A 27,392-nucleotide genomic window follows, 5' to 3' on the forward strand; every position below is an offset into this window, starting at 1 on the left:
GCCAGTCGTGTGGACTTATTTTTATGAAGCCTTATTGAAACGTATGCATTTTGTCATTTTATACTATCATTGTATGGAAAACTGTTACCTGGTGGGCACTGGGACTTCAGTCAGTCCCCCAAGAGTAGTGGCCTGAGCTAGCCGAATGAATGCAACAAAGGGTTTCTCTAAGAAATCCACTTCTCCCACCAGAACATTGGATGCCTCTGCATCTCTAGGGATTTTCTTCATGAATTTGTTCTTCAGCTGAAATCAAGGCAAACAAAGAAGATATAACATAATAGGTCATATTTTTCCCTTTTAATAAAACAATATTTAGATCCCATTTTACAGAATTATCTTATTCCCCTGTACTTATTTATTTATTCTATTTAATTTGTAGTGCACTCCTTGTATTTTATACCAAAGATTCTTAAACAGAAAATCTGAATGACATGATTTAATGACAAAAGCCTGACTCTGTCAGTCTCAAAAAAGATCTGCAATTCACACATTCTTCCTTCCAAACTCTCTAACAAAAAAGTCTTCTGCCTTTATCATGGCACGGACAGAACCATTCCTCCTCCTGAAGTTCTTGAGTAAAGTCTGGACTTAAATTAAGCAAATGCCACCTTCTTATTTTGAACAAATTGTACACTAAGCATACAGTAGGCCTATGTACTCAGGTATTATGTCATTCTTGTGGAAGGTTCTACAATGAACCTGAAAGATGCAGAGGAATGGAGTTAGCTTATCAGGCAAACACAGCTGAATGTGAATTGGCTTATGGAAAAATAAAAAATAAATCTTTCTGACAATCTCCAATAACACATTTGAAATGAGTTTGGAAGCTGGGCTACAATCTGTAAACTGACAGCATTGTGAGGTTGTGAAACTAGGTTTTTCATTTTTATAACAAGGCTTGATTTTTAAATGACAAATTTATCATACGTGCTTTAAATCAACAGCAATATATGATTTAAATCAAATTTTCATTTTTGTATTTATGTTGTATGCTCATAGATGTATGCTCATAGATGTATGCTCACTCATTCCGTTTATACATTTTAAGTTCAGTGTCAGCCTGCCCTTAAAGGGATAGTTAATTCAAAAATGAAAATTATCTTATCATTTACTCACCCTCACGCCATCCCAGATGTGTATGACTTTCTTTCTGTAGCAGAATATCTCAGCTATGTAGGCCCATACAGGGCAAGTAAATGGTGATCAGACCTTTGTAGCTCCAACGATCACATAAAGGAAACATAAATTATTCCATAAGACTCCAGAGTTAAATCCACATCTTCAAAAGTGATGTAATAAGTTTGGGTGAGAAACAGAACAATATTTAATTCCTTTTGATTACTCTAAATCTCCACTTTCACTTTTACATCTGAAAGTCACATGTGGTGCCGGTTTATTTTCACTCTCACAAATGAGTGGAGATTTAGAGCTAAAAAAGTACTTAAATATTGTTCTGTTTCTCACCCACACCTATTATATCGCATTTGAAGATGTGGATTTCACCACTGGAGTCATATGGATTACTTTTGTTTTCCTTTATGTGATTTTTGGAGCTACAAAGGTCTGATCACCATTTACTTGCACTGTATGGACCTACAGAGCTGAGATATTCTTCTAAAAATCTTTGCATGTTCTGCTGAAGAAAGACACACCTAGGATGCATGAAGGTGAGTAAACAGTGAGAGAATTTTCATTTTTAGGTGAACTATCCCTCAAAGAACTGTTTCAGTGTTTCCCAATTGTCTTGCTAAATGGTTTTATTTTCAAAATCATGTTGTTGTTTCTGTCCTGCTAATGGGGACTTCTTGGTCCGGCACAAGAAAAATCAAATCAAGCTAATTATAAAGATAAAAAAAAAGTATAAACCTTGATATTAAAAGCCTAATGGACTCTTCTGCATCGAACATTTTAAATAAAGCAATCAGTAGAGAAGTATGTGATCTAAAATGATGAAAACATTTCTTGTAATATATCTACAGTATCTTAATATATCTTCATGAACAAGGAACAAAAGCAGGACACTAATAAATAAATAAATTAATATAGCTGTACATTGTCTGTACCCATGAACAAAATGGAGACAGTGACACCATTTTCCAGAGGGGCAGCCCGCACCTCCCGGGTATCTCTATGCACGTGAGAGCTCAGCACGAGGACTACATAGTCAGATGGCCACGTGTCCCCGATCACAGATCAATACTGACCCAGACACCAGGCCACAGCAAAGCACCGCATATCAAATTAGCAGAGCAACACACACACACACACACACACACACACAATCATACATGCTGTAGCTCAGTGGTTTTCAATCTTTTCGACTCCAAGGCCCCCTCGCACAAACTAGACGTGTCTGATTAAAATAATTAATCATGGATAATTTTTTATTCTAGAAGTTTCAGAAAGAGTCTGTTTATAATTTGTGAGCATACATCTGAAAGTATATTTAGCATTTTAACTAAGTTGGATTATTTTAATATTTCTTATTTTAAATAAATTATAAGCCTCCTTAGAAGTGTACTGAGGCCCCCTAGTGGGTCCCGGCCCCCTGGTTGAGAACCAGTGTAGTTGACTTTGTTACATGCACAATACAATCAACTGAGTAATTATTATGTCAAATAAATCAATACTTGGCAATGACACAAAAACCCTTGTAAATGGTTTTGCTTCTTTATCACAAATAGAAAGTCAAAATCCATTCATGTTAAATGGAAGGACTTTCTTATTTTGGTGATGTTGAAAGAGTTCTGGACCAAATCAGGTCAGTTCACAAAAGATTAATGTAACCCTTGAATGAATGATTCTGGAGAACTACACAATCACTTCTTTCTGTGACCTCAAAAATGTGGTCAGATCTCACTGCCACTGCAAAAAAAAACTGAAATTGTGTGGACCTAAATGTATTCGATAAATTCCAAAATACAACTGTTAGTTCTGGTCCAGTAATCTGTTTGGACTAGCAGCGTTCAAGGAATGCTCAGGGACAATTCACTGTTTGTATCACTCTACTTGTCTGTATTCAGAACTGATCACATTGTGTCTAAAATGTAGGTTAATCTATATTATAGAGCTATTGTATAAAAAATTAAATATATTGATGGCTAATGAATCAAACGAGGCACTTATTTCTGAAATCCGTCTTGCTTGAATTTGTCAATCTGAAAAACCGGTCATGGCAAATATAAATTACTGTATTAGACACAAGCATACAGAAATGTTCTGATTAAACGTATCATGAACAAAACAAAGGCTGTTCTGACTTGTCAAGTTGTGGCTTACTGTGTACAAATACACACACACACACACACACACACACACACACACACACACTGATATCATGTGACTGACCTGGTCTGTGCTTGGTGAGTCTGCAATGTCATTCATACTTCTGCTTTGAGCGTGGCCTATAAGGACACAGAGACACAATTATACATAACTGCATGACATTTAAGCAAAACACAGGTGTGCCTTTTCACATTTCACAAATAACTGACAAATTACATAAGAGCAAAAGTATAACTATTCATAATGTCTACCTCTAACAGAACAAAGCTGACTAGCTCCCTGACAACTACTCTGACATCATTCCAATGCATGGCTGTTCTCTAACTAAAGTAGAAAAAAGGAAGTGTACACCTGCAAAGTTCCCATGAACAGGATTTTTAATAGATGAGTAGTGACATGTTGAGAGTCCAACTCTTCCTCAGACTTAAAACATATTCACAAAACTGCCATCTTAAATAGTATAGCGCACATGAAATCCAGAACAATTCTCTTTTCAATGGCAGCCCATCAACATAGACCTATTTTAACATAAATTAAACATTTAAATATTAAATTAAATGTTAAAGATTCTTGAATGAAGATTAATAATGTATTAAATTCTTAAAGATATTTTTGTATATAAATCAGACATGGTAATTATTCTTTGGATTTATACAATTAAATGATAGAGATTATTGAATTAACATTTACAATGCATCTGGTAACTTTTCATTGGTGTTAATATACAATATATTTCCAGTATATAACAAGATGCATGGTGTAATAAGACAGGATTTTGTAAAGGGTGTATAACACAATTGATAAGTTGCATATTATGCTTTTTATGGACATGATATTTACAGCCATGGCCAAAAGTATTGACAGTGACATAAATTTTGTTTCGCAACATTTTCTGCTTCAGTTGTTGTGGTGTTGATTCACATTGTTTCTAGATTATTGCGCAGAGTGATCAGATGCATTTTAAATAATTGCAAAAAGCTTCATTGGCCAAAATAATTAACTTTATCACAAAAACACAAATTTCACTGTTTGTTTGGCCCCATCATTTCACTAATCATATCAGCAGCACCTGGGAAAGTGTGAAAGAGTACTAGTCGGGTGAAATCACTCTATCATTCTGATTGGATAATAAGAGCAGACTTATTGCTATAAAAGGAGGGAAGAAGTGCTTCCAATCATTGTGTTCTTGTTTGCAATGGTTAACTCTAAAGAAAGATGTGCAGCCATCATCGCTTTGCATCAAAATGGCCTCACATGCAAGGAAATTGCTGCAAAGAATATTGCACCTGAAAGAACCATTTACCGGATCATCAAGAACTTCAAGGAGAGAGGTTAAATTGCAGTGAAGAAGGCTTCAGGACGTACCAGAGTGTCCAGCAAGTGCCAGGGCCATCTCCTGCTGAGGAGTCAGCTACGGAATCGTGTCACCACCAGTGCAGAGCTTGCTCAATATTGGCAGCAGGTTGGTGTGAGTGCATCTGCACGCACAGTGAGGCGAAGACTTTTGGACAATGGTCTGGTGTCAAGAAGGGCAGCAAAGAAGCCACTTCTCTCCAAGAAAAACATCAAGGACAGCAACTTCTCCCAATGATCCAGATGCAATTTGGTGATTATCTGTGCATTTTCCAGCATGATGGAGCAGCATGTCACAAGGCAAGTGTAATAATGAAGTGGCTCAGAGATCATTACATTAAAATTTTGGATCCGTGAACAGGCAACTCCCCGGATCTTAATCCCATTGAGAACCTGTGGTCATTCCACAAAAGGTGAGTGGACAAGCAGAAGCTCACAAATTGTGATCAACTCTGAGCACTAATAAGGCAAGAATGGATCTCCATCAGTCAGGATTTGGCCCAGAAGCTGATATCCAGCATGCCAGAGCAAATTGTAAAGTTTATGAAGAACAAGGGTCATCACTGTAAATATTGACTCTTTGCATATATTGACCGTTTTCGCATATTGTTGTTTTCCAGTATACCATAGAAACATGTTTAAAAATAATCTACAGATGCTGAAGCAGCAAACATAGCAAAACACAAAATGTATGTCACTGCCAATACTTTTGGCCACGGCTGTATATAGCACAGTGTACATTGGTGTAGCTTGATCTGGTGACTTTGAAAGGATGTGTGTTGTGAAAAGCATTTTACAAATAAATAAAACAAATATGACATATTATGTGATATCCTGTGCTCTATGCTATTTAAGATGATGCTTTTGTGAATGTATTTTAAGTCTAAGGAAGAGTGGGATGCTCGAAACGCCACTACCATCTATTATAAATCCGGTTCATGGGAGCTTTACAGGTGTGTGTTTCCTCGTGTGGTGTTTGTCTCGTGATGTACGCTCAGGCTTCGTCTAGTGTGAGAATGCGTGGCATTGCTTTGTTTGCCATTGCTATGCATTCTCTCATCTTGTTTGTCAGTTGGCATGGGTGTATATTGCCTTGGCGATGTGCACTCATGCCATTCGGATATTTTGTTGTCTTGTGAGAGCACATGGCTTTGTTTTCTTTCTGTATCGCCACATGCCTCTCTGTCTAACGTCATATCCCACCTCCTTGTTTGCCCATTATTCGTTCATTTGTTACACCAGCCCTGCATTAACTTGTTTGATTTCTCTCCCTATTTTAGTCTCTTCGTGTTAACTGTCCAGGGCCAGTTCACCTTCTTTCAAGTCTTGTGTGCTTGTGTTTCCAGTCGGTCTTGCTTTCAGTACCAGTCCTGTTCGGTATCCCTGATTCCCTGTTACCCTCTGCCCCAGCCCTGGATTTTTTGTTTCCCCCTATGTTTTGTTTCTGTTTGTTTTCCCCCTTGAGGGAGTTCTGGTTTGTTTTTGATTCTTTCTTGTATTTAAATAAATTCGTTGTTTTTTGAATCTCCGTGCTTGGGTCCTGAGCCTCTTATTCCTGAAAATTTGAGATTGTTGCTTTTTGGATACAGCACCCTTTTATTTTTTTTATTTGGATGTGTGTGCCTTTTCTGTACTTTTGTACATTCTTATGCTGATTAGCATAAAAAAACCTTTAGAAGACAAAAATGTTCAAACCTGAACAGATTTAACTTTGGTATTAGTTTTAAACAAACTTCCACCATAGCTTAAGTCAGTAATCAAGATAAAGATCACTGGCACTTTCTGGATAAATAGAATATGCAAGTTGAAGCAAGAAAAATAACTAAAAGAAACATTACAGGAAGGAAAGGGCCACACTGACTTACGTAGTCGGCCATAGTTGGCTGCTTGTTTGCTATGCAGATCCTCTGTAGAGTGGTTAAAATTTGCAGCACTAGCAACAGGAGTTCGGGCTGGGCTCCGAGCTATGAGAGACAAGCAATATTACAAATTCATTAACTTTTTAATCAACTATTAAGCAGACAACGTTTTTCTAATAAGCTGATGCTAATGAACTCTGGAAAAAGGAGAACAGTGAAAGATTTACAGAAACCACTGTAAGAATTTAAAGGTATAGCTCACCCCAAAAAATGAAACACAAACCCCATTTTTTTGTTTCCATGTAACATAAAAGGAGTTATTTAACAGAGTGCCCAGGCTGATCTTTTCCAGGAAATGAAAGTGGATGGTGACCAATGGCTGTCAAGATCAAAGTACAGTAAAAGTAGTCCATACGACTTGTTTGCTACATTCCGTGTATTCTAAAGCCATTGATTAGCTTTGAGTAATCATAATTTAAGCTATTATTCACTGAAAATCATACATTCCACCCTATCTTTCAAATCTCCTTCTTGCTTAAATTTTGGTCTGTTCCTTTTTTTGTGTTTTAAGAACTCGACAGCCAATGCCAGGTCACCTTCTGATGGAAAAAAGCAGGATGGACATTCTGCTAAATAACTCAAAATGTTTCATGGGGGAAAACAACTAATGGGGTTTGAGCAACATGAGGGTGTGTTCATAAAATTTAAATTTTTGGTGATCACTTCAAGCAGATATGCTGTATCATACTTGAAGATGCATAAACAATCATTTGACTTTGAATCAGCTTGACAATGACAGCATGAACTTGGCTGTAATTCCACTACAGTGCTGTAGTATTAGATCTTGTTCATTCATCCATTCATTTATTACACTTAACGATAGGAAATGTACAGAGACAAAAAAAACTCACTTGCTCCTGAGCCAGACTTGCCCAAATCTGCAAGGGAGCGATGGATGGGCTTCTTTGTCTGATGCCTGTGTTTTCTCAGCAAGACAAAGCTGATTTTTTCTCTCAGTTCAGGACCAATCAACCCTTCCTCTATCTGGTGCTCGATGATGTCATCTACATGAAACAGGTGTGAAAGCTTTAAATACACATGATTCTAAGTGCTTAGCACCCCAGTAGCCCCCCACTGAGTGGCAGACACCCTTATGCTCTTCAGAGTGTAGATAGAGGAATAGTTCATAAAAATATGAAAATTCTCTCATTTACTTACCCTCATGCCACCCCTTTTTTTTCCTTCTTCTGCTGAACACAATTTTTTTTTGAAGAATTTTCTGCTCTGTTGTTTCATACAGTACAAGTGAATGAGCCATCAGCGGTTAAATCCTCAGAAGAATATAATAAGTGTGGCTGAAAAACAGATCAATATTTAATAACTTTTTACAATAAATCTCCACTTTAAAACCGCCCTCCTAAGAGTTCATCTTTTGTTTTTGGCGATTCACATTCTTCATACATATCACAACCTACTGGGCAGGGAGGAGAATTTATAGTAAAAAAGGACTTAAATATTTATATGTTTCTCACACACACCTACCATATCAATTTGGAAGGTTTGGATTTAACCACTGGTGTTGTATGGATTACTTTTACACTGCCTTTATGTGGATTTTGGAGCTTTAAAGTTCTGGTCACCATTCACTTGCATTGTATGGACCAACAGAGCTGAAATATACTTCTAAAAATCTTCAATTGTGTTCAGCAGAAGATAGAAAGTCATACACATCTGATCTGTAGCTCACCAACTATTTGTGGGAGTGAGTAACCCTCCAGGTCTAGCAGCACGGTGCCTGTCTGTAGGCATGTCCGCAGTTCAAACAGGCTATGCAGGGACAGTGTGGAAACATGGGGTTTGCTCCATCTCTCCCCACCTTCCTCGACCTTTTCTTCAAACTTCACCCACCTAAAATATACAAATACACAAACACAGGAGTGTTCAAATTAACACAAAGTTCTCACAAAGTCCTCTTACTCCATCAGCCATCTCCCCACAAACAATGTTCACAGAATAATTCGATATATCTATTAACATTTTTAATTTTTAATTTTTAATGAGTTGTGTTTAATGAGTTTAATGAGTTGTAAAACAAGATTAAGATTTTAAGGTTACTAATAAGATATACTATTTTGAATTTAAAAAGTGGCTACCGTGGCTGAGAAGCATATAGTCTATAGAAGAGTAATATATAAGAAGTAGCTCATCTTTACAAAGTAACGTGCCATATTGAATTGTTTTCTCTGTTGTTGTTATCGTTTATCAACATGGCTTGCGTATTTGAAGATATTGAGTAAGGATCGCTCTTCGTAAACACAGCATAATAAATAGACAATGATTTTAACACATAGCATCCATGTAATAACTTTACAACTGTTTGGTCATGAGCTTGTAGTGTTAGATAAATCCAAGCCAAACCACATATTTATTAACTGTGTGCATATTAATTAACCACTAGTGATGGTTGAGTTCTAAGACAGAAGATGATTTAAATTTTTTATGTAATTTAGAAGTACCAACAATCATATATCAAACAAGAATAACATTTTACCATTATTGAAAGGTGAAAATGAGGATCCATTCTGCTAGTGTCACTAAGTCACCGTTGTAAATTCTTTCAGAAAACACGGGCGTGTTTAAAAGTTTAATCCAAAATCAGGTTTGGATTATTTGTGCAAACTGGGACAGATAATGGACAATGTCGCATTGTGTTACCTTACCGCAAACATTTGAAAAAGGAAAAAAGAAATCTAGTTTTATGTTTCTAGTTTTGATGAATCACCAGGTGACTTTCTACTAAATACTTTCTTGCATCCCAGCTTCATATGCAGAGACAACTCTAAATAAGCCATTCATGGATTTCCATGAAAAGTTTAAACAGTGTGGCTTTTGGCATTATCAAAACCTTGCTTTGTTTAGTTGAGCATACCGACCAGCTTGACAAAGCAAGAAAGGCTCAGCCAATGGCACAAGAAATGTGTTTATCCGGTCAATGGTAGACAGGGGAGTCTTTGAAAAGCCTGTTTTATTTATTCAATTATATTTGATGACACTAATGGCAGAAATGACACACTTAAAACATAAAGATTTTTCATTTACAGTTGCTATTTATTCTTACAGGTGCTATTTGTATGAACTACCCAGTTTTGTCTTGCTCTCAGTGTGTACGCTTGTATACCTAGCCGATTCTCTCCACTCCAGCTCGTCTCCCTCGTGTTGCAGCGTGTCCATTTCAGTGAACAGAGTGGGTGTGGGCATGGTTTCCTCCTCATCTCCAAGAATGTAGCGCAGTCGCTCTGCTGCTGGGGACACTTAGAGATTAATAGGAAGGGAAGAGATTGAAAAATCAGTGAGATGGTAGATTGAAAGAGCTTCCTGGGATGGCTTTTGCAAATAGAAAGTGCTGTTGCATGCAGCACAACTTAACAGCAAGTTATGAAGAAACAGCCCTGTAGATAAAATGACTGGGTTTGATGTGGTGTTGTGATCGCTGCCTGGGCCTGAGCCCTAACACCTGTAAGGCATCTTTTATTGGTGGGATTTTTGGTGGGATGTTTATTTTCCACCATGGCTTGATAATCACTGTCTGCTTCATTCTCTATGCACAGGGGCAAATTACAGGCTTTGTAAGGACATAAGAAAGGCCTCAAAAAGACTTGTGGAGAACTGAAGCCCATTCCTCAGATTGAGATTGAAGAGGTGTCAGCATAATAAAGAGTTAGCAAATTAGCTCACTAAGATAGGACACCTAGGCCAAAGCTGGTGGTGGCAGCCAATGTGCCTGAATGAAATTACAGTTCAAGCACCACAAGTGAGAAAAGAGTCCTTATAACTATGAGGAACACTGGAATTTCCATTTTATTATGTGTGAAGAAGAGCATGTTTTAGACTAGATACTGAGAATACTGCTTTAAGCAATGTTCCAGGTTCAATACAAGTTCTCAATTGGCTTAGTCTGTAGCATTTGTGGCATAATATTGATTACCACAAAAATTTATTTTGACTCGTCCCTCCTTTTCTTTAAAAAAAGCAAATATCTAGGTTACATTAAGGCACTTACAATGGAAGCGAATGGGGGCCAATTTTTTTTACGTAAAAAAAACACTCACCTTTTCAAAAGTACAGCCATAAGACATAAACAATATGCGTGTAAACATGATTTTACTGTGATAAAATCACTTACAAACCTTTTCTGTTTTACAATTTTGTTACCATGACAATGTAATGTCAACAAACCCTAAAACGACTGTAATATTTTTAATTTAAACAACTTTACAGCTCAAATAATACATGAGTTTTAACAGAAGAATTAATGCAATAGCTTTTATAAAATCATAAGTGTAACGCACACAAGTTGAGACAGTCACAATGTAAGTCAAAAACTGCGTTTATTTGCAGGCAGGCAAAAGTACATACAAGGGGCAAATCCAATGAAGAGTAGTCGTGGGAAGCGTAGGGTCAAGAGCCGGGGAATCAAAGAGATGAACAAGGGGGCAGATCTAGTGAGGGAGGTGAACGATAGCGGGGGTCGAAGTGGGGAAAACAGTTAACAACTATGGACAAGACAAGGCGGGATAAGCGGGAGGCGAAAGACAGGAAGCGAGAGGAATAGGGAGTTGGCAAGCTACGAGGGTAATCAAGAGTGGGGAAGTCAAAACTAGGCGCGACTAGCGAGGGTCAAAACACGGGAATCTAAATACAATAACCAACGAGATTCAAACGGAGGGATAGTGTATTTATAGGGGCGAGTGCAGGTGTAGACAATGACAGGTGGCGAGGCGAGTGCAGGTGTACCTAATGTGTGGGGACAAGAAGCGGCGTGAGTGCAGGTGTAAACAATGTGTGAAGATAGGAAGCGGCGTGAGTGCAAGTGGTCATAATGTTCAGGCTGAAGAGCCGAGTCGCCAGAGGGGAGATCGTTCTGGCGAGAGCTCGTAAAAGCAAAACCAGGCGTGGAAGCCCGATGGAGGAAAAAAGCGTTCGAGCTCAGGAGGCGGATCGAGGCGAGGAAGCGAGCACGCTCGCGAGTGCCTGTGTGCGAGGCGGGAGATAGTGTGCGTGTGTGAGGAAGCTGAGATGGGGCAGAGGAAAGGGGTTCGTGACAGTACTCCCCCTCTGAAAAGGACGGCTCCTGGCGGCCACGCTGGGTTGCGTGGAGCCGCGATAGAACAGAACGGCGTGTGAGCTCGAGGGAACAGAAGCGAGCGTGTGAGCTCGCGAGGGAACAGAAACGAGCGTGTGAGCTCATGAGGGAACAGAAACACACAAAACACACAAACCATATGGGGACAGAAGGCATAAAGGAAAAATGAAACAGTCCATGGGGGTCAAATGGGCAGTTCAATGCAAGGTCAAGGGGAACATAGTGGACAGGCGGGTGGTCGGGAGATCTGGGGGCAGCCTTAGGGCAGAGACTGGGTCAGGAGGTCTGGAAGGAGACTGGAGGACAGGGACTGGGTCGGGGGTCTGGAAGGTGACCACCCGGACAGGAATAGGGTCCGGAGGCCAGGGAAGAGGCCACAGGACAGGTAGAGGAACGGTAACAAGGGGAGCAGGCAAGACCCAGTGAGGAAAGGTTTCAGGGGCGGGCACGTGAAAGGCGAGTCGTGGAGGACTTGGGAGACTGAGCCTTGGAAGGCGGAGCCGTGAGAGACTCGGCAGGCGGGAGTGAGAGACCAGAGGCCGAGGGAGGCTCAGGAGGCAGGGGCGAGGAAGGCTCAGGAGGCGGGCCGAGGGAGGTGGAGTCGCAGGAGGCCCCAGGGCGAGGCCCTGGTGGGCTCTGGAGGTGGAGCGAAGGAGGCTTTAGGGGCGAAGGCCTGGAAGGCTCGGAGGTGGAGCCGAAGGAGGCTTTAGGGGCGAGGGCCTGGAAGGCTCTGGAGGTGGAGCCAAGGGGGGCTTTAGGGGCGAAGGCCTGGAAGGCTCTGGAAGTGGAGCCCATGGAGGTGGCGCCGTGGGAGGCTCCAGAGGTGAAGCCCTGGAAGGCTCTGGAGGCAGAGCCGAGGGAGGTGGCGCCGTGGGTGGTGGCGCCGTAGAAGGCTCCAGGAGTGAAGCCCTGGTAGGCTCTGGAGGTGGAGCCAAGGGAGGCTTTAGAGGCGGAGCCGCAGGAGGCTCAGAGGCGAATCTCTAGAAGGCTCTGGAGTCTTAGGGAGCAGAGCTGTAGGAGGCTCGGGTGGTGGAGCAGTGGAAGGCTCAAGAGGCGGAGCCTTAGGAAGCTCTGGAGTCTTTGGGAGCAGAGCCATGAGAGGCTCGGGAGGTGGAGCAGTAGGAGGCTCGAGAGGCGAGCAGTAGGAGGCTCGAGGCGAATCTCTAGAAGGCTCTGGAGTCTTAGGGAGCAGAGCTGTAGGAGGCTCGGGTGGTGGAGCCGTGGAAGGCTCAAGAGGCGAGCCTTAGGAAGCTCTGGAGTCTTTGGGAGCAGAGCCATGAGAGGCTCGGGAGGTGGAGCCGTAGGAGGCTCTGGAGGGAGCAGTAGGAGGCTCGGGAGGCAGAGCCATAGGAGCCTCTAGTGGCCGAGCCCTGGGAGGCTCGGGAGGTGGAGCCGTAGGAGGCTCTGGAGGGAGCCGTAGGAGGCTCGGGAGGCAGAGCCATAGGAGCCTCTAGTGGCCGAGCCCTGGGAGGCTCGGGAGGTGGAGCCGTAGGAGGCTCTGGAGGGAGCCCTGGGAGGCTCGAGAGGCTTGAGGGGGAGCCATGAAAGACTCGAGAGGCGAAGCCCTGAGAGGCTTGAGAGGAGGAGGAGCCCTGAAAGACTCGAGAGAGGGGAGCCCTGAGAGGCTTGAGGAGGGGAGGAGCCCTGAGAGACTCGAGAGGCAGAGCCCTGAGAGGCGGAGGAGCCCTGAGAGACTTCGAGAGGGGCGCCCTGAGAGGCGGAGGAGCCCTGAGAGACTCGAGAGGCAGAGCCAGTGAGAGGCTTGAGGGGTGGAGCCATGAAAGACTCTAGGGATGGAGCCCTGAAAGACTCGAGAGGCGAAGCCGTGAGAGGCTTGAGGGGTGGAGCCATGAAAGACTCGGGGATGGAGCCCTGAGAGACTCGAGAAGCGAGCCGTGAGAGGCTTGAGGGGTGGAGCCATGAAAGACTTCGAGAGGCGAAGCCGTGAGAGGCTTGAGGGGTGGAGCCATGAAAGACTCGGGGATGGAGCCTTGAGAGACTTCGAGGCGAGCCGTGAGAGGCTTGAGGGGTGGAGCCATGAAAGACTCGAGGGATGGAGCCTTGAGAGACTTCGAGAAGCGAAGCCGTGAGAGGCTTGAGGGGTGGAGCCATGAAAGACTCGAGGGATGGAGCCTTGAGAGACTCGAGAGCGAAGCCATGAGAGGCTTGAGGGGTGGAGCCATGAAAGACTCGAGGGATGGAGCCTTGAGAGACTTCGAGGCGAAGCCGTGAGAGGCTTGAAGGGTGGAGCCCTGAGGGACTTGAGGGGTAGAGCTCTGGGAGGCTCGTGAGGAGGAGCCCTAGGAGGCTCGTGAGGGGCCCTTGGAGACTTCGTGGCGGAGCCGGGAGGGCTCAGAGGGCGAGCAGAACCCGGCAGAGCCGTGGGAGACTCTGAGGCGGAGCAGAACCTGGCAGAGCCGTGGGAGACTCTGAGGCGGAGCAGAGGTCTGCAGAGCCGTGGGAGACTCTGAGGGCGGAGCAGAGGTCTGCAGAGCAGTGGGAGACTCTGAGAGCGAGCAGAGGTCTGCAGAGCCGTGGGAGACTCTGAGGCGGAGCAGAGGTCTGCAGAGCCGTGGGAGACTCTGAGGCGGAGCAGAGGTCTGCAGAGCAGTGGGAGACTCTGAGGGCGAGCAGAGGTCTGCAGAGCCGTGGGAGGCTCTGAGGCGGAGCAGAGGTCTGCAGAGCCGTGGGAGACTCTGAGGGCGAGCAGAGGTCTGCAGAGCCGTGGAAGACTCTGAGGGCAGAGCAGAGGTCTTGAGCACCAGGCGAGACTGGGGAGAAGGGCCCTCTTCCTTCTCTTACGTCTTGACCAACAGGGGCGTGGCCATGAGGGCGGTCGAGGCTACAGGCCCTGGCTCGCTGACCGTGGCGAACATGAGGCTGGCTCGTTGGCCGTGGCGGGCATGGCGCTGGCTCGTTGGCCGTGGCGGGCATGAGCGCTGGCTCGTTGGCCGTGGCGGGCATGGCGCTGGCTCGTTGGCGTGGCGGGCATGGGCGTTGACTCGCTGGCGTGCCAGGCCGAGGCTGGGGCGTGACAGGCCTGCGTGACTGGGGCGTGTCAGGCTTAGGGACTGGGGCGTGTCAGGCTTAGGGACTGGGGCGTGTCAGGCTTAGGGACTGGGGCGTGTCAGGCTCGAGGCGGGGGCGTGTCAGGCTCGAGGCGAGGGGCTGTGTCAGGCTCGAGGCGGGGGTCTTGGTGTGGGCGCTGGTTCAGTGTCTGCCTCCCCACAGTGAGCGAGGAACCAGAGTACAGTAGGGCGAGGTCAATAAGCTGAGCCAGGTTAAGGGGACAGCGACCACCAGGCATTAATGATGAGGTTGGCTCATTCAGACCACATTGAAAAATGGTCTTCAGAGCCACCTCATTAAATTTCACCTGATGCGCCAGGACACAAAAATCCATAATATAAGCCTCCACGGTTTGGCTCCCTGGCGCTAAACCCACGAGTTGGGCAGCTGGGTCCATAATGTAGCTGCCTTGCATAGAAACCCCTTGGTCTGCGTCGGAAGAGCCATAAAACCTCTCCGGGGTGGAGAGTTCACGGCTCAGACATGCATAAGCGGGCTCAGGGGCAGACACAGGTGAAACCGGGTAAAAAAATCAGAAATAGCGCATACCTGCTGCCCCTGGGCGTGGGCGTGGTCATCTCTCCACACTGTAGCTCCAGCGCCCGAATGTGGCGTGCACTTCGGCTCTAGTGAGCTCTGCGACTCCTTAGCGTGGGGCATTGTGACTGTCAGCGGTGAGGTTGGTTATTTTGTACGCACACAAGTTGAGACAGTCACAATGTAAGTCAAAAACTGCGTTTATTTGCAGGCAGGCAAAAGTACATACAAGGGGCAAATCCAATGAAGAGTAGTGAGTGGGAGGCGTGGGGTCAAGAGCGGGGAATCAAAGAGATGAACAAGGGGGCAGATCTAGTGAGGGAGGTGAGCGATAGCGAGGGGTCGAAGTGGGAAAACAGTTAACAACTATGGACAAGACAAGGCGGGATAAGCGGGAGCGAAAGACAGGAAGCGAGAGGAATAGGGAGTTGGCAAGCTACGAGGGTAATCAAGAGTGGGGAAGTCAAAACTAGACAGCGACTAGCGAGGGTCAAAACACGAGGAATCTAAATACAATAACCAGCGGGATTCAAGCGGAGGGATAGTGTATTTATAGGGGCGAGTGCAGGTGTGAGACAATGACAGGTGGCGAGGCGAGTGCAGGTGTACCTAATGTGTGGGGACAAGAAGCGGCGTGAGTGCAGGTGTAAACAATGTGTGAAGATAGGAGGCGGTGAGTGCAAGTGGTCATAATGTTCAGGCTGAAGAGCCGAGTCGCCAGAGGGGAGATCGTTACTGGCGAGAGCTACGTAAAAAGCAAAACCAGGCGTGGAAGCCCGATGGAGGAAAAGAGCGTTCAGGCTCAGGGGCGCGAGCGAGGAGCGGGAAGCGAGCACTCATGAGTGCCTGTGTGCGAGACGGGAGATAGTGTGCGTGTGTGAGGAAGCTGAGATGGGGCAGAGGAAAGGGGTTCGTGACAATAAGCTTCAAATTTCTGTTTAAACCCTCCAGAAATGGGCCCCATTCACTTTCATGCCTCACTGTAACAGCGATTTTTGATTTTTGTGAGTACAAATATTTTTTTGTGGTGCTCAACATTATGTCACAAATGCTGGCAATTGAGCTGATCTTGTATTGAACCCGGAGCATTTCTTAAGGAGACATCCAACTACAATTAAAAAGGGCAAGAGGGAACGTTGTAAATTCTGCTATCATGGACACTTCAATTAACAGTGATATGAAAGATAACCAAGTGATAACTAAGAAGCTGTTGATGAATTGAATGGAAGTTTAAAGCTATTAAACAACTTTTATAAAGAGTCAAATCATAGATTCAGCATTTATGCTATCAATCAACCCTGGTTACATACAATACGTCAAATGTCTGGAAACACTTGACTGAAATGAGTTCCCCTTCTGTCGCTCTCTCCACGTTGTGTCAGAGAAGCGACACTAGGGGTCTCTCTTGAGCGCCGATATTCACCTCTGAACTATGAAAAAAGGCCAGTGAGAGTTGGCAACCAGTATTTGCATGTCCCGCACCCGGACATATGGGTATTTAAGCGGCGCAAATACGGGAGTTCATTCAGGATTTTTCTGAGGAGCCGGAAATGGTCTGGCCACAACAGGGGCTCGGCTCAGCGACGTGGCAGGGGAGACACAATGTCTCGTTCCCTCCATCGGGGAACAGAGGTTACATACGTAACCTAGACGTTCCCCTTCTGTCGCTCTCTCCACGTTGTGTCAGAGAAGCGACACTAGGGGTCCACTTATAAAAGTGCCATGCGCTGAGCCGTGTACGTGAACTGCTGATACAGGAGCAAGCAGGTATTCTTACGTGCAGAACGACCAACTGTATCAGGCTGCACGTACCATTCCCCAATGCCCCATTCAAGCCATCAGGCTCCTTATCGTTACCCTGGAGGGGGGAACAAGGTGATGGCCGCCAACATGGGAAACGGGCCAGCCTGGCTGGGCCTCTTTTCTCTCTATGTTTCTCGCATAGAGCAACTACAGCCGGGGCCCTTACATGCAAGGTATTTGCATGTCCCGCCCCCGGACATACGGGTATTTAAGCGGCGCAAATAAGGGAGTTCATTCAGAAAATTTCTTCGGAGCCGATGGTCATGTCTGCAACTGCTGCGTGTACACACCGAGTTCCTGCTATCCCTCTGCTGCATTCTGTTGGATTCTACGGTGCACAACAGCGACTTTCTCCTGTTGCACGGCTGTGCACTTCCTGCCCCTGGGCGCTTCGACAGCGCAGATTAAAGAACGCTCACAAGTTTTTTTCATAAAAGAGCAAAACACAGCGGTGTTGAACGTCCTTTTAAGGATGCGTCTTTTTCAAGATGCCTTTCCGCCCCTGTGTCGTTCCTGGATGCGGTAGAGTACTCTCCGCTTCCGACGGCCACAGGCGTTGTCTCGTGTGTCTGGGTAGCGATCACACCGAGGCTGCGTTTGTGGATGGTTCATGTTCTCATTGCGAGAACATGACCATGACAACATTGCGGTCGCGGCTTGCTTACAATCGTAAGCAAGCCACTCCAGCCGCCCCCCGCGTCGCTCCTTCTTCCCACGGGATTAAGGACGATGCGGCTGGCGATAGAGTACGCCCCCTCGGACCACCCGCGCCCTGGCTCGCTCATGTACTCCCGTCCCCGCTCGAGGTGGCGGCGACTCGCCTCACAGCCAGTCTGCCTACCCTCTTGTGATGGAAGCAGACGAGTTCGCCGCGACATCGGAGGGCGTGGGCTCTGATGCTGAGGACTCCTCTGGGCTGCCACCTTCGGGCTTGCATGCCCAGGAAGAGGCCGACGCACAGAGGTCCGATATGTTTTCCCGGCCAGCCAACAGCGTGGGCTTGGATTGGAACCCTCCATCCTCCCCACAGCCATCACAGCTGGATGACTGGTTCTTGGGTGTTGGGCGCCGCTCACAGCCTCGCCCACCCCCGGTTCCTTTCTTCCCGGAGGTGCATGATGAGCTGATGTCTTCGTGGAGAGCACCCCTCTCCACTCGTCGCACCACCACTTGCTCATCCGCCCTCGCCACACTCGACGGAAATTCTATCTGGCATCCGGCATCTAGATTGGTTCGCAGCGGTAGACCTGAAGGACGCGTACTTCCACGTCTCAATTCGCCCTCGACATCGACCCTTCCTACGGTTCGATAAAATTGGCACACACACACAAGTTACCACTTCCTGCCGCCAAACCTTCAAACCCTGGACAGACCTCTGCATTCTACGGGCAGGAGTACCCTTGCAGCAGGTGTCCCGATGCGTTCTGGTAACAACCGATGCCTCCAAATTGGGTTGGGGCGCCGTGTGCAACGGGTGCGCAGCCGCAGGCCGGTGGAACCGAGGCCCGCTGCGTTGGCACATCAACTGCCTAGAGCTGCTGTCTGTTTCTCTTGCCCTGAAGAAGTTTCTTCTGTTAATTCGTGGCAAGCATGTCGTAGTCAGGACAGACAGCACCACGGAAGTAGCCTACATAAACCGCCAATGTGGAGTACGCTCCCTCCACATGTCACAGCTCGCCCGTCGTCTCCTCCTTTGGAGTCAGCAGCGACTCAAGTCACTGCGCGCCACTCACATCCCCGGCAACCTCAATGTGATAGCTGATACGCTCTGGTATGCCCTCACTGAGGCTCCCCTTGGGACAGACGCTCTGGCGCACAGCTGGCCCGCGGGGCTGCGCAAGTACACTTTTCCCCCAGTGAGCCTTCTTGCACAGGTGCTATGCAAGGTCAGGGAGGACGAGGAGCAAGTCACTCTGGTGGCCCCCTACTGGCCCACCCGGACGTGGTTCTCGGATCTCACGCTCCTCACGACAGCCCCTCCCTGGCGAATTCCCCTGAGGAAGGATCTTCTTTCTCAGGGACGGGGCACGCTCTGGCATCCACACCCAGACCTCTGGAACCTCCATGTCTGGCCCCTGGACGGGATGTAGAAGAGCTAGCCGGCCTACCACCGGACTATCAACCAAGCCAGAGCCCCTTCGACCAGGCATCTTTATGCCCTAAAGTGCCGTCTGTTCGCAGACTGGTGTTCCTCCCAAGCCGAAGACCCACAGAAGTGCGCGGTTAGGTCAGTGCTCGTGTTTCCACAGGAGAGGCTGGAGAGGAGGCTGTCCCCCTCCACCCTCAAGGTGTATGTCGCAGCTGTCGCGGCCCACCATGACACGGTAGACGGCAAGTCTCTTGGTAAGCACGACTTAATTGTCAAGTTCCTAAAAGGTGCCCGGAGGTTGACTACCTCCTGGCCTAACCTGTTCCCCTCCTGGGATCTCTCGGTTGTCCTCACGGGACTCCAGAGACCCCCCCTTCGAGCCGCTAGACTCAGTTGGACTCAGGGCCCACTCTCTCAAGACCGCCCTGCTGATCGCGCTCGACTCCATCAAGAGGGTCAGGCGACTCTTGCCTGGAGTTCGGTCAGGCAGTCACTTCCGATGGAGGGAACGAGACATTGTGTCTCCCCTGCCACGTCGCTGAGCCGAGCCACTGTTGTGGCCGGACCATTTCTGGCTCCTCAGAAAAATCCTGAATGAACTCCCGTATTTCCGCCGCTTAAATACCCGTATGTCTGGATGCGGGACATGCAAATACTGGTTGCCAACTCTCATTGGCCTTTTTTCATAGTTCAGAGGTGAATATCGGCGCTCAAGAGAGACCCCTAGTGTCGCTTCTCTGACACAACGTCTCGTTCCCACCATCGGGGAACGGAGGTTACATACGTAACCTAGACGTTTTCTCATTATCTTCAAATCCTTTTGATCTAAAGGCATATGCTTCAATGCTTTAAAGGAGCAATGTAGATCATTCTATATTGTGCCTATGCATTAATTTCTTAACAAGAATGTATTTTTAAAAATGTATTTATTAGGCCAGATAGTAAAGGAGAAGTAGCCAATGTGTGCCTAGCATACATTGGAATTCTTTCAGTAATGTGCTGAAAGCTTGAGGTGGCACCTTTTGATGAATTGACTATTATTCTAAATTGTAATAATGAACAGTGAGTTGGTGTGTCAAAACTGTTGATTGGTTTTTGTATTTTATTTCAGATAAGTTACAGATGCTATGTCTACTAAATCTATTGTCACAGCATTGAGGTGAACTGTAATCACGCAGAGCACAGGGCAGGAAAAGATCAATAGCATTGAGTTCCATGTCAACAGGAACTGAGATAATGGCCTTTGTTTGTTAGTCCCTGTCAGAGGCATTATTGCTGAAAAAATTTGATATTTTCATTGATTATAAATGGGGACGGAACTTATAAATCAGAGTTTGTGAAGAAAACTAATTAACGTGGGATGTTGTTTTGATATGAATTAATGAACTGTTAAAAAGTAGCCAATTTTATACATGAGAAGCATATCATTAGTGTACTCATTTATCGTGAATGTAAGAAATTAAAGTGAGTTTCGTCTGAATGTTTGTCTGAATGCTTTTTCAATCTTCAATACTAACTGCAAACTTTGATGCCCTTGTTGAGTAAAGTTGTTTACTCTCAAGCATTCAGCAAGACATCACCATAATTTGCAGTTATGCAGTAATGTAGTTATGACTCTTTCCTGCACTCGGCACAGCATGATATTAAGAATTGGGGTGTGGGGTTGTGTATCAGATGTACTGAGTGCAGCTGTAATACACACACGCACGCACACACACACACACACACACACACACACACACACACACACACACACACACACACACACACACACACACACACACACACACACACACACACACACAAGCACATAGAAATGTATGGCATTATTGCTCTTTATATTTCACCTACTTGGCATTCTCACATTCAGATACATTTTCTTGGGTCTACCAAATATATCAAGACTCAGACGCGGAAGCAATTGAGATTCGGCCTCTGTCACCTGGATTGTGGCGAGTCACTATGCCACCATGAGGATTTAGGACTTGCATTCCAAATTGGGGAGAAAGAAATGTGTAGTATTTCTCTTCAAAGAAAACAGATAAAAAATATTGATGACATGCTACACAACAAAGATTTTTGTCCAATCACTTGCTCTCTAGAATGAGAATGTCCCTTCCCCTAATATTACCTGCAACTAACTAGCAAATAGCAAATCATGGTTCATGGCTGTGATGTAAATAAAGCCTGTTCGATATTTAAGGGCCAGTCCCTTCTATATGTCCAAATGTGTCACAACTTCCTGTTTCAAAATACACGAACACAAATAGGTAAACTGCTCTCATCAAGTGAATTCATAGGGTCTTTAAGATATTGTTCTTGAGTGATAATGTGGACATGATGAAACAATACGTCTTAAAATGTGTTACACTATAATTCAAGTGTTCAATTATAGTGTAATACATGATGTAATATAAGACGTATTGTTTCATCATGATGTAATACGCAACATATTTTATAAATCAATAATGTGAATCCATTCAAGCACAGACTGAGGACTCACTGGTCCTGCTGATGTTTGGTGGCAGGCTGTGTTCTGGCTGATCCAGGCCTCCTGCCTCAACATCATATAGGTCTCTGTCATCACGGTCATAGTGTTCGTGTCTGTGATGGTCATGACGAAGTCCTTGTTCTACATCTGCATCACGACTAGACATGGACGGGCGTCTCCGCCTGCGTTTGCGACGGTAACCACGGGGAACTGGCACACCGATGTAGATAGACTGATGGTCTGTGGGTGGAAAAGTAAAGATCCTTTAATGAGAAGTTTAATAAACTTTCCCTAAAATATTACCAACTAAACAAATTAATTAAAAAAGTACCGGAATATAACTTTGATGACTCCATGCGCTATATAAATACTTGTTCTGCTCATTCAAGCAAACACGATCAAGACCAAAAGACATGATCTGGCTTATTTATTGACAAGCAGAAACATTTTTCCATTCCTCCAGTTTTGATACTACATGTTGAATACATATTCATTAGCACTATGACTTAAACCTTTGATAGAAAACTTATAGTGATGTCTAAGCATAGAGACTACTGCAAGAGAATATCTTACCCAGAGCAAAATGTACAAGATGACTCTCAACCTATCATTCATATAATCATAAGAATAAAGCATCTGTTTAAAGGTTCCATCCTATTAATCCAGCAAAATAGATGATATTCCCATGAATTCCCATGTCTTAATTGAAATGTTTTTTAAGGATCGTTATTAAAATGATAATCTATGAAAGTACATACTATTATAAATAATAAAGGAAGGGGGAGTATTTAAAGGGATTGCTTACATAAAAATGTGTACTTTACAGTACTCACCCTTATGTTGATCCAAACACATAAAACTCTCTTTCTTTCATGAAACACAAAAAAGTGATATTAGGCAGAATGTTAGCCTCAGTCAACATTCACTTTCAATGAATCTTTTTTCTTTACAATGAAAGTGAATGGTGACTGAGATAACCAGACATCTCCTTTTGTGTTCCACGGATGAAAGAAATGTGATTACTATAATTGTAATCTTAACATTTGTTTTTAAGACAGACTGTTTAGCTAATTGCAAAAGCGAGAGGAAATGTGAATAAAATAAAGTTTTAGATGTTGTCAGACTTGGCACAGTAAAAATAACTTGACTCATTTCAACATAATGTGCTTTAAGCTTATTTGACAGTGTTTCATTTCCCAATGTGATTGCAATGCGATAGAAATAGAAAGTCCTTCCAAATGTTGCTGTCCATGATGGAGAGCAGCACATGGGAAAGTGCAAAGTATAGTTTTATACTAAAAACATGTTTTTGTATGTCTAAGTAAATTTCCTAAATGGTAAGTCAAATAGGAATCGGTCATTGAAAAATCATATTGATTGAGCTCTAATCTGAATATTGGAGTGTCCCCCTGAATTGTCTATGGTGGTTATAGTCTTGTGTCAAAGCAAAGAGATGTTGGTGAAGTGCCAACATATAATATCATCTATTATTTATAGCTAATATATATATATATATATATATATATATATATATATATATATATATATATATATATATATTTTTTTAACAGCAATACTGTAAGGATTACAGACGAGGAGTGGGGATCTAAACGCAGCTCTTTATTGAGTAAACACAGAATGAAACAAAACACTGGGAATAAATAAAACATCCACGATGGGATAACAAAGACGATAACATAACAAAACAAACCACGGAGGAACACGGCAGGCCACGTAACGACACGAACAAGGAACCATAAACATACACGTGATGTGCAAACATCCAACGACCAACAAGGGAATGGAGGAACAAACAGGGTTTAAATACACAAGGACAAGGGTAACAAGACCAGTCAACAAACAGAACTCTGAAACAGGATAACAAGATAATTAACTAAAACCAATGACAAACAAGAACTGAATCAAAGTAATCAAACAATGAACCAATAAAAACCAGATACAAAACATGGAGGGAAAACAGGATGTGACAAGACTAGGAACTGAACAGGAATTTCAAAATAAAAGTACACAAAAGAACAAAGGACAACAATGAACATGACAAATACAGTAATTTTGACAGCCTTGACATAGTCTCAAAATGTTGTTCTGGTACCAAAACTAGATTTTACTAAGCAGGAAACTCTAATAAGTGATATTTTTTAAACTACCTTTGTTCCTAAAGAAAATTATGCAGGATTTTGCCTAAAAAAAACACTTCCACCTCAGAAAGCTGAGGGATGCCCCTTAATGTTTGCACATTAAACGGAACAAATCTTGCAGTTAACATTTTTGAAGGTTCAGGAAACTGTACGTTCCATTTGGTGTTTGACTTTGCTCATTAATGTTGATGTCGCATCATTTCGCATGTACACGTTCTGTTGTTGTAGTTAATAGTTCCCAAGTGCTGTTGTGTTGTAAGTAATGCAATTTTAAAATGTGTTTCATTTCCATTTGTCATTGCCATCCTGAATTTTTCTTTTGAATGTAATTACAATACAGACAAATGCAGAAATTAGCATTTAAACTTCATAGCTTTTCACAGGTTCTGTTCAATTCCATAGTTCATTTCAGATTGATTTTTAAATTTTTGTTTTCATCAACCAAATTGTTTCTTCAGCCTAACTGGAAAATCCTTCTTATGCTCATTGTAATTCACTGTTAACATTTATATTGCCATGCTGTCTCAAGCCCCTGTGTGAGTTAGGACAAAGTGTTCTAAGCTAACCGTCCTGTTCAAGGCTCTGACATTGAAATATATGTAACTACTGCTCAGTACTGTCACAGTAATCATATGTTTAACAATTTAGCTCTTGCATGTGTGTGTGTGTGTGTGTTTATGCCTAAGGGTACTCACCCTCCTCATAGCGGTTACGACTGTTGTTCATGCCTCGATCATGGTCCATCCTGAGAGAATGCAAATAAGAAAGAATTCTGATATGGATAAATAAATGGCAAATAAAATATGCATTTTTGTCTAAACACAAGTACAAGTCATAGTTCATATTTTGGAAGTATTAAAATAATTTGTGATGTCCTCTCTTGTTACCACTCTTTGGTCATGCACAACAAGAGGTCAGGAGCGTGGCAGGTGGCAGTAGCACACACTGGCCATTGAACTGCCTGCTGAATCTCTGTCAATCACTGATCAATTGTGAAATAATTAACAGCACCAATGGAAAGATGCATAATTACAGGACCAGAGGAAATCTCATGCAATGAGGCCTATAGTATCCTCCTTAGTTTACTCCCTGGTTATGATTTTGTTGTGGCACAAACCAAACTACTTATGTTGGATCTGAATTACTGAATTTGTTTTACAACTGGCTCTAGCCTTTACAAATGAAAATGGTCTGCACTTATATTGCGGTATTCAAAACGCTTTACACCACATCTCATTCACCCATTCACCCATTCACACACACCAGTGGCGGCAGAGCTGCTATGTAAGGTGCTAGCCTGCCATTGGGAGCAATTTTGGGTTCAGTGTCTTGCCCAAGGACACTTCGTCATGTGTGAGCCGGGATTCGAACCGCCAACCCTGCGATTAGTGGCCGACCCACTCTACCAACTGAGTCACAGCCGCCCACTTAAATGTTAATAATTAATGTGCAAAGGATAATATTTGTTAACAATTTAATATCTTTCTATATTAGTAATCTATCTATCTGTCTGTCACTCTTTTTTATCTATCTATCTGTCCATCCATCCATCTTTCTAAGGTGCAACATTCTTGAACTTTCAATTTGCAATTCATTATTCAACCTATCAATGAAAATTTAGCTATTGTTAAAAACAACATGCTCTTTCTCTCTAAGGTGCTAATTGGGGTTCTCCATATAAATGAAAAGATCTAATATTTTGATGTTCAAAAATGGTCTTTTTCATCAAACTTTTCATAATACTGCAATAAATTTGTTTTAACAGCATTGCTCTTGCTCAGACGAGGAATTAAAAGTCACACTTTCTAATAAGGAGGCATGTTTCTGCATTTGATTAGCTCTGTTGGATTACAAACTGGATAAATATTTCTCACATTAGTGTCCTTCACACCCAATGGCCAGCAGGGAGAGAAATAGAAATGCTGTCGGCCAATCAATTGGACCCCCATAGCAAATTACACACAACCCACTTTGACACAGTGTTGACTTTTCCTGCATGTATCACTCTCTCTGTGAATCTGCCTCTTTTCCATTTCTCTAATCTCCCTGCTCAACTTCTAGCGCTTTCGCTCTCTATCTCTCTCTATCCCCAAGTCCCCATCCTCCACACACACTAAAATAAATGGGAAATTTCCCTTCACATTATTCCAATTGCTCATTACTTTATGATCAACAATCCACTAAAAAAAGAGAAAAAATAAACAGAATTTTAAATACTGACAGAACATTTCTGATTCAACATGAACATATTAATTTCCATTGCCAGCATGTGATGAGGCTATTAACACAAACACTAATCGAATTCCTGCAGTGTCAAATTAGTGATTAAAATGCATGAAATAGGGCTTGCTTCTAGGACCCCTTAAATAGAATGTACAGTGACAGCCATTGACCAGAAGCATGACTATATCCATCAAGATTTTTTTTTTTATCAGATTCAGTAATAATGGGGGTAATAATCAGATCTGCAGATTATCTCATGTAGTGTAGTGTTATCTCAATGTAGAGTTCAAAAATTATGAAAACGCTCATCGTTGTATTAGCTTTTGGATTGATTTGCCGCTTTCTGTATTCTCTCACATTTTCTTAATTCATTCTTTAAAACTTTCAACTTTTTCCACCCATAAATGTCTTGGTCCTCAAAATTCCACTGCATGTTCTTAAATCCTACTTTCCACAAAAAGATATGAAAAATGAACAAAAGAAAGTTTTCTCTGTACATAAAATACATTTTTATCTTCATTTTTCATTGTTGTGCCTGTTTTAGTTTTTTTTATTATTTACTACCATCTGCCTCTCTCTTTTAAAAACTTTTACTTATGAGGGCGGTATCCACTTAAATATGAATTGAGCCACAAACATCCATAATGGTAAAATTACATTTGAGCAAAGTTACATTTGTCAACTTGCCTTCTTACACATCAAAAACACAGAGAGATAAAGAATAAAAGTGCAAATGGTGACATAAACCTCAAGCAGAGATATCAAAACAACCAGAATGCAGATAACATTTTTCCAAATGTACTGTAAATGCAGAATCACAGACCAAAGAGCATATTTTATGTTGCATAGTAAATTAGCCTATAATCATTTAGATCACTGCCACAATGAATTCAATTTCTCACTGCGTGCGGTCAAGTTTCTTTTAAATTAATTTTTCAATGTAGTTTCATGCTTAAAAATAAAAACTTTGTAAAATGTCTTACCTGATGTCATTTGCAGTGCACTGATGGAGAGGTGAAGTGGTTTGCTAATCAAAAGGATTCATCAATACAGGAAATGACTGAAGATCGCAGCTCTATGGGATACGGGACAAAAACTGAACATGCTACAGAATGAATCTGTAACCCTCTCACAGTCTATCTCTTACACACACACGTGCGCACACACACACACACACACAGTTTGAGTCAATGGTATGGACTGGTGACACAGTCAATAATTGGGACTCAGGCAAATGGACCATTGAGAGTTGTGTTAAGGGGCATAATTCTAACTCACTGTGCACTCTCATATTCCCCCCAAGGGCGGGTATCCCTTCACCAAATCCTCTCCAAAACATTTGGAACCAGTCATGTTGGAATGTTTTCATCATACTACA

At 43.5% G+C, this 27,392-nt stretch overlaps 1 protein-coding gene across 1 annotated transcript in view; it reads right to left on the reverse strand.

Annotated features, from left to right (window-relative positions):
• The window catches only part of LOC127639070 (electrogenic sodium bicarbonate cotransporter 4-like), a 50,302-nt gene extending 28,488 nt beyond the window's left edge, over positions 1–21,814 (reverse strand). The window contains exons 1-6 of the mRNA XM_052120914.1: positions 21,645–21,814; positions 9,679–9,811; positions 8,248–8,408; positions 7,379–7,564; positions 3,352–3,407; positions 89–246 (exon numbers count right to left, since the gene is read on the reverse strand). Coding sequence (XP_051976874.1) covers positions 89–246; positions 3,352–3,407; positions 7,379–7,564; positions 8,248–8,408; positions 9,679–9,811; positions 21,645–21,798 — 848 coding nt within the window. The 5' untranslated portion in view covers positions 21,799–21,814. The remainder of the gene's footprint in view (positions 1–88; positions 247–3,351; positions 3,408–7,378; positions 7,565–8,247; positions 8,409–9,678; positions 9,812–21,644) is intronic.
• Positions 21,815–27,392: the final 5,578 nt, after the last annotated feature.

The sequence above is a fragment of the Xyrauchen texanus genome, chromosome 4 (genome assembly GCF_025860055.1).
Source record: "Xyrauchen texanus isolate HMW12.3.18 chromosome 4, RBS_HiC_50CHRs, whole genome shotgun sequence".
In the NCBI taxonomy this organism is placed as follows: Eukaryota; Metazoa; Chordata; class Actinopteri; order Cypriniformes; family Catostomidae; genus Xyrauchen; species Xyrauchen texanus.